This window comes from Etheostoma spectabile, chromosome 2, assembly GCF_008692095.1.
Source record: "Etheostoma spectabile isolate EspeVRDwgs_2016 chromosome 2, UIUC_Espe_1.0, whole genome shotgun sequence".
NCBI lineage: Eukaryota > Metazoa > Chordata > Actinopteri > Perciformes > Percidae > Etheostoma > Etheostoma spectabile.
In genome coordinates this window covers 30,623,701-30,636,142 of record NC_045734.1, presented here as the reverse complement: position 1 = coordinate 30,636,142, position 12,442 = coordinate 30,623,701, and the positions used below count along the sequence as shown (strand labels likewise).

At 39.1% G+C, this 12,442-nt stretch overlaps 1 protein-coding gene across 1 annotated transcript; it reads right to left on the bottom strand.

Moving 5' to 3' along the window:
• Positions 1-557: 557 nt before the first annotated feature.
• Positions 558-11,516, bottom strand: asb5b (ankyrin repeat and SOCS box containing 5b). Its single transcript, XM_032539406.1, has 7 exons — positions 11,263-11,516; positions 4,658-4,737; positions 3,453-3,560; positions 3,189-3,342; positions 2,197-2,331; positions 1,171-1,362; positions 558-1,080 (listed from the first exon to the last, which is right to left on the bottom strand). The coding sequence occupies exons 1-7, from the start codon at positions 11,381-11,383 to the stop codon at positions 953-955; spliced, it is 918 nt and encodes a 305-aa protein (XP_032395297.1). The 5' UTR covers positions 11,384-11,516; the 3' UTR covers positions 558-952.
• Positions 11,517-12,442: the final 926 nt, after the last annotated feature.

Genomic DNA, 12,442 nt, shown 5'->3' with positions numbered 1-12,442 from the left:
ATTGTTACGCCCACGTATGTAGGCTACTAATATAATAAGCAGAGATAATACCTCAGTGATTACCATGGAAGAAATGAAAGAGCCAGCAGGTATTCACAATTGGATATACACACAAATTAATATAAAACAATGGAGGCAATAATATTAATAAAAAATCATTAGAATACAAATAAATATCAATAAATGATTGAAGAGTGTTGTCTGTAAATTCTGTTGTCAACTTTGACATATTCATGGCGAGTGTTGGTGTTGGATCATAGTTTGAACACCCTCACAGCTCCACTTCTCATTTTACTCTTCGCCATTCTATAGACAAAAGGCTTTCGGAAATACACTGCCAAGCATCACAGCAGGACAAACAGGTTGTAGGGTATTACTTAGACCCTATGGTTTGAACTTAGAATTGGAATCTTCCTAGATTACTTGCAGTATGTGTTAAAGTCTCCAGTCACTGCAAATGAGTATTTACATACTGAAACACTTCCTAAATGACCTTTTGACAATATGCTAAAAGTGTAATGACAGAGACTGCAACAACTAAACTTCTGGCCCACTGCTGTGAGCCTGCTGGACAGCTCAGTAAGGTCATGCCATGCATCATTTATTGACACCTGAAGGCAAGCACTTGCCAATGGAAAGTCCAATATTTATAATATGACATATTGTGCGCATATTGAATGAACTTTTTAAATAAACACAGACTGTGCCAATTATGGCAACACAAAGGCATTGCACTATGTACCAGAGTACAGCGTGCAGTAGAGTAAATGCAGTGTATTTGTATGTAATGACATTGTAGTAGCCAAACTCAACCACGCAGTGTAAAACAGTGTAATGTGTAAACATCACATGTGGTGGCTTGGCACATCCAAATTTAAAATGTTAATGAAATTGCATTTGAATTGCAGTTTCTTTCCCCTGTCATGCTGCATGTGTGTGTGTGCCCATCATCCTATGTGTGCTCCAGATAGTGAGTGAGCAGAGAAGGGAGAGGAAGGAGGGGGAGCAGCTTCAGTCTGGATTGACCAATCAGGTTCCTGATCTGGATACGACACAACTGGCAGAGATTCCTCGGGGAAACTAAAGAGAGAAAGAATGATATCCTCTTACTGCTGGGATACTGCTCAGCTTGAATTTTGAGTAGTTACTTTCTTGCATCAGTATTACTACCTTCAAATGTCAGTAGCAGCTGTTGTGTTTTTCCACCAGCAGGTGCTAGCTCCACAGGCCGCTGATTGTTACTGTCTCTGATGTTGACATCAGCTCCGTAGTCCAGTAACAGTGACACCTGATCGGCACTGTCCTGTCTGACAGAGGCGTGCAGAGGACTGTCACCTCCTTTGCCTACATTAACATTGGCTCCTAGAGAAGACACAGACAATAGGAGAGGAGAGAAGAAAAGATATTAAATACTAAAATGTAGTCATAGTGTAGATAGAATAGAAGAGAAGAATTCTTCTGTATGCAGTGAAACAAAGTACTCTAGAATTGGACCATTTATTAGAGTTCAGAGGAATAATGAAACATCACAGAGCCTAGAATAGTAGATCCCAACCTGTGGGTCAGGTCCCAAGACAATCCTGTGGGCTCACAGGTCAATTACAGGTATGAGAAAGGAAAAATAAATGTTTCTGTGCTTTTTGCATTTTTCTTGTTCAATAGTGCATACCTTCATTTCTTCAGGCCTGTTACGAAGGGTAAAAAAAATGGCTTAATTTCAATGGGGTCACAATCCAAAACGGTTCAAAATTATCAAAACCACAGGCTGAGAGCATTGCATCTATGCAGCTAATGTGGAATAATAAAAGACAGAGAAGAATCCTAAAAGGATGTTTGGTGGTCAGAAAAACTTCCAGATCTAATCTAATCTAATCCACCAGAAAATATAAGTGAAGTATTTTTTTCGACTAAACATTTTGACTGAAGTTGCATTAAGCAATACTTTATATTTGACCACTAAACCAAAAAAAAACCTCTTTAATGTCATAGGGTTGCTAGTACAGCAGACTGAGAATCACCGCACACATTGCAGCATTAACTTGGCAAAGCTTTAAGCACATGGACTAAAGCTGCTTATTTTCTGTACCAACAAGACCAAAACAATCAAAGAAAACTGTGGGCACCTGCTCCCAGAGGAGGTAACAGATGTGCGCCACAAGTTGAAATGGCAGAAAGCGGCCTATAAATGAGACACACCGCTGTGAAGCAGAATCTTTGAGCAGGTTGTGTGTCGGTGTAGGCAGCTCATGTAGAGAGGAGAACCCAAGTGGGACACTTCATAGTCTGGATCTGCCCCATGAGACAGCAGGGATTCTACACACTGGCTGTTACCTGCACACACACACACACACACACACACACACACACACAAACAAACACACAGCGGTTAAGTGTGACTCCTACACACACCCCACTGAACAATCTGTTCAGACCAGTTAAAGTGTTCAGGTTGAGTCATTCCTTTAAATTGTCACATTCCACAAGATGAAGAATCCACAAACAGTGATAGTAATATCTTTGAACTAAAGTGTAAACTTAAACAGCTTTTGGTGCTTTTATATATTGAGTAGTATAGTTTTGCTCTCTGTAGCAGGTTTTCACCAGGACGTGACCTTTTTACTGTAGTTAAACATTACAATCTGACCTATACTGACCTTAATGTTGTAGCTGCCTTTAGCTGATCTTAAAGCTGTAAGGATTAATCCATGAGTTGTCAACTATTAAATTAATTACCAACTTTTGATAAAAGTCAGAATTTGCTGATTCCCACCTCTTAATTGTGAATATTTTCTAGTTATTTCACTGCTCTGTGACAGTAAACGGAATATATATTTGCATTGTGCACAAAACAAGACATTTGAAGACGTCATATCTTGGGCTTTAGAAAAAACACTGATTGACATTTTTCACCATTTTCTGACATTTTATAGACCAAACAACTAATTGATTGATCGAGAAAATAATCAACAGATTAGAAGTTCGACAAACAAAATAATTGGTAGTTGCAGCCTTAGCTGATCTGTTTTATTTTGAAAATGCCACCATGTACAAGTGACAGCGAAATCTGGTGATGGGCTGGTTCAGATGTTATGCACAGCAGAATATTCCAACTATATCTACACATGACCTCTGGATACTGAGCTGTTGAATCATATACTGCACACATAGTTCATGTTTTGCGTATTTACCTCTCTTGCAGGCTTCGTGGAGAGCCGAGGGGAAGTGTGTGTGTGGTGTGTGGGTGTGTGCTCCATTTTGCAGCAGCAGTTCTATACAACCGACACTCCCAGAAGCACAACAGTTGTACAGAGGAGTGACACCATCGATGGTAGCAGCGTTCACCTAGACACGGACATACTGTAGATCTGAGCAAAACAGTCAAAAATATCTACTAACACACACTCTCTCTCACACTCTCTAATGGAAGTGGTGATAAGATGAAGAATACTTACATTAGCTCCAGCATGTATTAATGCTCTGACACAGGCTACATGTCCTGACAGGCAGGCTTCATGGAGAGGGGTTACATGATCGATGGTGACAATGTTGGCGTGATATCCCTGAAGAACCAAAGCACACAGCATTATGACTTTAGTTGTTCAGGAAGCACACTGCTTTGTTTGAATCTGTCTTTTTATTTGACTTTGTGAGACAGTTTTTCTGTTTGATTTAACCCTGAGTAAATGATAGTGACTGGAGTATTGGCGCATTGTCCAGATTTCTGTCTTTATAGGTCATTTTTTCTCTGCAAATAAATACTGGTTCTTAATGCACACTATTGACAGCAAGCAAACCCATTGCAACCTGCTTTTACATTGATTATTTAGATACTCAGTTTTTTTAAAACACTACTTTGGATCATATGAACTAACTGTATATTGCACAGTTAATAGCTAACTGTATATTACACAGCAGTGACACAAACACACTAGTTGTTCTTTTTTATCATTAGTGTATCAGTCCTTATATTAAAACCGATTTTACCCACAAAGAAGGCCACACAACCCTGATAAGCATCTTAGATATTAGATTAGATTAGATATTAGATTAGATTAGATTATACTTTATTCATCCCACAGCGGGGAAATTTCCTTTTTACAGCAGCATTTTCTACAATAAAAGAAAAACTAACAAACACACAAGTTTTTAAACTTTTTTTTTTTTTTTTTTTCACATAGTTTGTAAAATGTACTCTCTAACGAAGTAGAATAACCTGTAAAGAGACCATCAAAATGCTTGCTCTTGGGGTAATTGTTGGGTCTCTGTACATTTTTGTGTTGTCTAGACCTACGTTATCTGTAAAGTATCCTGCCATAACGTCTGTCATGATTTGACACTATAAATAACATTTAAATATGTTGACTCATGTAGGCTACTGTCTTTGAGAGAGAGAGTCCACATGTTAAGGGGGGCATGGGGGAGACAACAGTAGATTAGTCTGTATAGGCTTTTCTTCTTTGTTAATCACATTTGACCGCTCTGCTGTACTAGTACACCTCACTGTTTTGCCTGATGCGCTTTGCCAAGGCGTTTATGAAGCAGCCATGACACAATTGTAATCTTGTTGATGTGTGTTAATGTAGCATTACGTTAGCTACCTAGCTAATGTTAATGTCTTAATAGAAGAAGTGTGTGTGGGGGTGTGGGTGGGTATTACCTGGGCCAGCAGAGTGCGCAGAGCAAGCAGTCGACCCTGAGAAGCTGCTTCATGGAGAGGGGAGCGATCTGCCCAGGACCCTGGTCACACAAAGGAAACAAACAAAGAGTTTTGTTGTGTAGCAAAATATACCACTTAACTGACACACTCAGTTGGATATATAATACTCTCATTATGCCACTGAACTTCAGTTGTGTTATATTCTTTTTTAATGTGAAAATGATTTTGTGACTCCCGTTTGTAGTATCTAACAGGACATTGTAATAGACGGCAAAATATATAGCAAAGGGATATTACACTTGTTTTCCCCCATAAAATTACCTTTTCCAACTATTAATGAGGCTTTTAATAGCAGTTATGGATTATCAGAACACTAGTCTCGCCATGTCAGTGTGTCATGGTCTGGCTATACCGCTTAAACATTCTGAAATAGAAGGAAAATATCTTTGGCTTATTAGGATTTCTTCAGACCGATCACAATTTTCTTGGGTGGCGAAATATGCTTTATGTATCTTTACAGTGCAAAGTTTGTTAAAATCAAAGATAGATAGATTCAGGACCCTTAATGTATTTAACAGTTAACACTTGTAAAGAAGAGTGATACATATATAGTTGAAAAGTCCCAGTGATGTTATACTCTATATTAGCACTCATGGAACACAATCAAATTACTTGCTCCGAGCTAAGAGAGGTTTTCCTCTCTTGACTTTAGCATTGCTCTCTGTGGTTATATTTAGTGCCAGTGAGCTTTCTTTCAACAGTTGCGGCATCAATAACTGCACCTCAACATACACCACATAAACACACACATATCTTATCTACAGCATACCCATATCTCCGTCTCCCCATGGCACATCCAGCCACTGGTATATATAAGACATTTTATGAATGAAATGGAAGTGAAAGCACCTCCACACCGTTAGCTTGTCCTTGTGTAGGGTCTGCCAGACTGGAAGATCACCTTACCGGCCACACTGACAACTCACTGCAAATACTAATAATAACTACTAGCTAGCTTACTAGCTAACTGAATAAGTAGCTGGATAACTGACTGGCAGCAGACGAAGCCATGTTCTGTGAATCTGCTATTAGCCTAATAGCTACAAAGGTGTTTTAAAGCCTTGCTATTATCATCTAATCTGCTTAGACTAGAGAGTCAACAGTTAAAGCAGCTATTTAGATGGTCTTTGAGGTGATTTCTGTCCCTGACCTCTGTACATGCCAGCGGCTATTTGGGACAGATTACGAGAAAATCAACACAAATGAGCTCCCTCTTTACCTGACATTTAATCTACCTGTCTGAATGGCATCCTCTGTCACTGCAACACTGTCCATCATTTCTCCATCGTTTTCCCTTCATACCTTTGTCTCCTTTCATGTTCCTCAATTTTCTTTGTTTTTGCTTCACAAAACCAGACATCTCATTAGCTAGAATTTTATGAGTCAAGTCGGGAACTGATTAATTTGCCGGAGTGATATATCAGCCAATATTAGGCTACCGTAGATATATGTCAATATTGGCAAATATGTTGGGATAGGATTTTTGTTAATGTTTTTGTTTATGTACAAACAAATAATATTAGCCTGATAGGTATATGTACTGCACCAATCAAAGTTTTGGGGATCAACATTTCCTCCCAACTGGCTGTCTATTTAATTTGTATTTAATGCAAACTTTATTCCAGACTCACAAGAGGGTCCATAGCAAATAGAAATTAAGACATACAAGTAAGGCTGTGCAATTAATCAAATTCTGATGGTGATTTTGTATGGAGTTAGATTTGTGTCTTTATTACATGCGAGAAAATAAATGATCTGGGAGGAAAAAAAATGTTTGAGAAAAAGTGATCACAATGATAGCAAAAAAGCATTTTATGACAGAAAAAAAACATTTGATATTTCATACCAATAGCAAAAAAATATAAATTTAAATGTTTTTGAAATTTCTTTAAAATTTCTGTTGTGGCTATTACCTACTACTACCTGCTACCGGCCCATAGCAGACCCATCAAGTTATCTTTGTCATCATCTTACCCAAACATTGGAGTCTTCGCGCTCAACTAAGGCAGCGCATATATGCCTGTGAATCGACAATGGTGTAATGCTTCAGTTCAATTTCCAAGACAAGATGATGCTCACTCGACTGGCCAATAGGAACGTGGCCCCGCCCTTGACATTATTTTCCCAGCGAGATCAAAATCCCAAGGGGGTAAGCCTCTCCTCTCTAAGCGTAGCTCCCATGGCGCCATTTTAATGCTACGCCGTTAGCATCCCATTGACTGCCGTTCATTTTGGCGCCACTTTGACAGTGAATAACTATACATCTGAAGCATTTCAAGACTCTATTTGTGCATTGTTTTTTTCTGAAGAAAAACGACAATGTATAAAAGGCTCCATTACCTTGTGGCTCACGTTAGGGCTCCGTTGCAGACGTTTTTGTAAAAATAGCCTGACGATTGTGTCATAACCACGCAACTTGATGTCGCATAGTCAACAAATCACCGTATTGCCATATCAGCTGTTTAGGTTTAATCAGTAACGTTAACTAGCATGTTAGTTAGCAGTGATTAGCCTGTGTTATCTCCTAACATGTACCTACGCTCTCCGTCTCTGCTGACTGGGAATGATTAAGATTTCTCTTGCACAGCTACCAGAAGGCTTACAACTTTCTGACACGTTGCCCACGTCACAACTACGTCGTCAAGCTCAGTAACGCTAAGCCATCACCAGAAAAGTGCTTCTAATATCCTTCCCTGGTCTCCGTCCAGAGCAACGGGATCTGTTGGTCTTCTTTAACTGTCTATGCAAAATCCTGACACGAGAGCAAGAAATTACATCGAGAGCAAAGACTTGGGTTTTGAGAGTGAGAAAAAAAACATTTGAGAGAAACACATTTCTTTTGAGAGAAAAATGTTTTCACACTGATAACAAAAAATATATATTTGAGAGTTTAAAAAGTATTTTGAGATAAATGTTTTTTCTCAGAAATAATTTAAAGAATTTGGAATTCATATTTTTTGATGTTCTATGAGAAAATACTTTCTCTCAAAACTTTTTAGTTTTTCACAAATATTATATTTTTTCTCTCATAAAATGCTTCTTTGTTATCAGTGTAATAACTTTTTCTCTCTAACATTTTTTTTTTTCTCAGATCATTTCTTTTCTCGCATGTAATAAAGACACAAATCTAACTCCATAATTTTGGCTCCTAACAATCACCAAAACAGTGTAATTGAGAAAAAAAACCTCAGCCAACATTTAAATATTTTTTTAAATATTTGAATTATTTTTCAATATCTTACTAGTATTTAGGGGAACTTTACAGTTCATGTGTTTTCATTGTTTCACTGTTTAAGTTAAATGCAACCTCTTTTTAAAAGTCAATGAGTAATGATATTAAATATTTGTGCTTTCCATGTTGACCAAAATAGTTGTAAGTACAAGGTTAAAAATCATTCAAATAACAAAGAAATGATTATGTCACCATATTTTACATTGACAAAACCCATAATCTACTTGCAAAGCAATATGTTGGCCAGTGCATATTGTTTACAATACTCTTCTTCATTCTTACTTGCCATCATACATAATATGTCGTCCTACAGTAGCTATTGTCATATTGCCCATGCTATTATTTAGCCAGCTTGAAATAACATGTCTCAAGCAAATGGGATGGTTTGGTGAAGATAAGGACAGTCTTGTAATTAACACTGCCATGAGCCAAGTAATATATCTGTAACGAATGTGCCAGAGGACCATCAACAACTACCTCAAGTTCACCTGCAACAACACCAGAGACCTGTACTACAAAGCAACATTTTGCATTATCGAGGTAACTTTAGGTTCAACCCAGGGTTTTCTCTATAACTTGTAACTCGTGGTAACTTATGCTGAACGCCTAACCTGGTCGGGAGCAGAGATCAACCGGTGTAAAACCCCCTTGACATTCCCCGATGGGTATCTTTATGAGAGATTTTCAGCGGAGGGACTTACGTGTAGTTGTCAGCTTGTTGAGCCGTGTGTTGCCAATGTGCACATCAGTTGAATTATGTTTTAATATTTTTTATTTGCTCTCATGATCGATTCCCACTGCCAGGGTTGCAACTGAAATAAAAGGCTAAAGCAATGGCAGTTTATGGAAAGGTCAAGTGTAATTATGGTCAGATCTTGTGCCTGACTGATGGGGAAGTGATACTGATAAGTGTTGTGATATAGACATTTAAAGCGTCTGCTTTTTTGCCAGCTTTCCTTCCTGTTTAAGGAAGCAGCGACGGTACTGAGTTTTGCCTGTAAAACTGTGTCTGTGTTCTTCAAATTTATTTAGAATTATAGTTTGCTCTTCTTATGTAAAATATATGCTGTGCAAACACCAACTCTTTTATGTGAACGCCCTCTTCTCTAGATTTGGAAACCCTGGGTTGACTGAACTAGTTGTTAACCATTGTTGTGATACAGGTTATGCAGGACTGGAGTTGTTAGGGTTAGTTAAGCCAGGTAACTGAAATAAATCCAGGGCATGTTGATCTTGATTCGTAGTATAGACCTCAGGAGAGACCAACCACTTGGTCCATGTAATGCCATGACAACACAGCAGATTACCATCTGAAAGAGCCTTGTCTTGAGTGAAATGGATGAAGTGATGAGGAGGGCAAGATCTAGCTCAGCACCAGGCCCTACGTGGTCTATAAGACCATCCCAAAGCTACTCCATGGGCTTTGGGGGGCCCTGAAGGAGATCTGGAAGAGAGGGAAGATTGGCCAGTAATGGAGATACACTGGGAGAACACCAACGTTTCGGATCCTCTCTTTGCTCAGCATGGAGACCAGGATATTCTCTAGTGTTGTGTCCAAGAGACTGATCAATTTGGGGACCTGGCTGTATTGTGGTTAGATCTTACCAATGCCTATGGCTCAATATCCAACAAACTGCACTGGAGAGACACCACATGATACCCCAAAAGGTGAAAGACCTCATTCTGAACTATTGCAGCAAGTCAGGCTTGTATGTCTCCTCTGGCCTGCTAACATCTGACTGGCACCAGCTAGAAATTGGGAGAATCACCAGGTGTACCATTAATGCTGTTTAAGTCATCATTAATGGACGATTCACTCTGACAACAACCGCAGTGCCAGGAGCCAGGTGGATCCTGGAGGGTTTAAAGGTGCCCTGCCACACAAAACTGTTTTTACTTGCATTTAAAAAAAAAATGATAGGTCCATATGTTTGTGTTATGTCGTGAATGTGAAAATGAACTGCTCCCTCCTCTATCAGCTCTAGCTACTGAAAAGAAATAAGAGGAGAATTCAGGCCAATTACATAAGCTGGTCAGTCTGACATCATGTTACCTGAGCTCATTACTATTCATGAGCTCGCCCAGTTGCGCTGGATAAAGGATGCTGATAGTCAGGCTCTCATTGGCTAGCTGTTAGCCAGTCAGAGTCAAGCAGGTTAGCTCGTTGAATATTACTGAGAACTGGCACAAATTGAGCTGAGTCTTCCTGCAGGCTTTCTATACCATGCTAAAATGGCTTGAAACAAGGCAATCAAGGCTTTTTTTCCCCACAAAAATTGTTACAGAGTCCATGGTAGAACTTCAGACATTACCACAAAGTAATGAAAAACGTGTGGCAGGGCAACTGTAAAGAAGCTCATGTGGGGGGTGTGCATAAGTTTAAAACATGCAAAGTCACAGTCCTTGATTCTGAAAAGAGGGAGGGTCACTGACAAGTTTCACTTTAGGGTTGGACAAGACCAGATTCTGAGTCCTGTGAAGGTCTTCAACTGCAGCCTGAAGAACACAGACACAGGCTAGAGTCTGGAGATATGACCAAGTCATCACTTCCATTGGAGATTGCCAGCGGAGGACACACAAAGCAGACGGCCAAGAACTAGTGGCGACGCAGGTCGACGTTAACGCACTTGAACACAGCCAAAACTACAGCCGAAAAGCCAAGTACCACATACGTTCTACACCTGCATGAGCAAAAGTTCACAGTATAGATAATAATCCAAAAGCTGCTTTCAATCTACATTTATGTGCTGTGTTTCGTTTGCTTTTCCTCCAACGTTGTAGGCTACACTGCTGAACATTAGCTGCAGAAAGCAGCTGAACAATTCTATCTTAAAGATAGCACTGATTATTAAGGGCTCCCTTATTTCTTTCCTGGCCCCATCAGTTGTTTTTAAATCCAACTGAGAAATGAACAAAAACACAGAGAACACTGTACACGCATACAGGATATACTATAAGTGGTTTCTAAAAGCTTTATTGGCATGTAAACCTGAAAGCCAAAAATGGAATCAGGCTGTCAAGAGTTGTAAATATGGGAAGGCAAAATGAGTGTGAGGCCCCAGTATCAAATGCCATACACATCCAGCTACTTGTATAAAATCTTACATTATTTATGCTGTTACTTTTATTCCTCACTGATTTTGTCTTTTTTTACATGACTGTAGGGCCTACTATATAGGGCCTATATATATTTTTTATTTATATTTATATTTATATAACCTATAAGGTTTGACCACCCTCTGGTAGCAAACCTCTCCCTTTGCCCAGCAGTAAACACCGTGTGCTTTTAACCACAGCATAGCAGTGTACCGACCTTGACTAGTCAGAATGCCCCAGCAGGCTTTTTTCCTGTCCAGGACGTGCTCGGGTAGCGGCCCGGGCTCAGCGCCTCTTTTCCGGGACATCTCTGGAGCTCCGGACGGAACCTCTGGCATGGTTGGACCTCACGCGCTTGCCCCTTCAAAACACAGACTGCAGCAGCCTGGCAGAGAACAGGCGAGCTGGGAAGGCAGGGCTGGGACTGTAGGGGAGAAATCTGATTGGCTGAACGGCTTTGTTGTTGTTGTGTTCAACGCACATGACCTTCTCACATGCGCGCCCACGTGTGGACGAGAAAAACTATTTATGTCCTTAAAGTGGACACTGACAGCCGTGTGTGTGTGTGTGTGTGTGTGTGTGTGTGTGAGTTAGAGAGGTAACAGAGTGCTAACCAACACCAGGATTTTATGAAATGCCATTTTATTCAATAGGAAATAAATACATAATACACACATACATAAATATGTCTATGAAATACTTAAAATGAATGAGACATTAAATATATAACAATAATGATCGAGTCATTATAGTTTAATAAATAAACGAAAAGGTTTTTTAAATGATTAGTTTTATTTATGTCAAGGGACTTTTATTTATGTATTTAAGTCAACATTTATACATTTTGGGGACGTGAAGTTTGGACATGTTATTGCATTTTGTATGTTTTATTTAGACTATGCAGTACTAATGTTAACCAAAGGATTCAGCTCCTAATGTGCAAATTGAATAAAAAAAATGGGTACATGATTTCTAATAAAGATTTTGTAAAATTAATCAGTACATGAATTGGATCAAAAAAGGCGCCGGTACATTAAATCAGCAGTTGCATGACATGATAATTGCATGCATCTTAGATGCATTTTTATGCATGTTTGGTGATTGATATACAATATATATCTTACTTATTTACAGATGTACATCCTGTAATTATACCTTTATGTAGCCACTGTTTTTCACGCTATTCATCCTGCACATACTTATTCTTACTACTCTTATGTTACCACACTGCACATAGCTGTATATACTGTACAAATCTGTCTATATGGTTGTCACATCACATATGTAATCACATATGTAATGTTTTCGGCCTACTGGCAGATATCCATTTATAATGTTTGCAGTGGCATATAAAGAGTCTTTTGTCCATGTCCCCTTAAGTTTCTCAGCTTGCACTC

Excerpts from the sequence above, each read along its gene's own strand:
- asb5b (XM_032539406.1), bottom strand. The coding sequence starts at position 11,383 with ATGCCAGAGGTTCCGTCCGGAGCTCCAGAGATGTCCCGGAAAAGAGGC. Across the intron at positions 3,561-4,657 it reads TGCGCACTCTGCTGGCCCAG|GGATATCACGCCAACATTGT; the intron begins GTAATACCCACC and ends TTGGTTCTTCAG. Across the intron at positions 1,363-2,196 it reads AAAGATTCTGCTTCACAGCG|GAGCCAATGTTAATGTAGGC; the intron begins GTGTGTCTCATT and ends TGTCTTCTCTAG.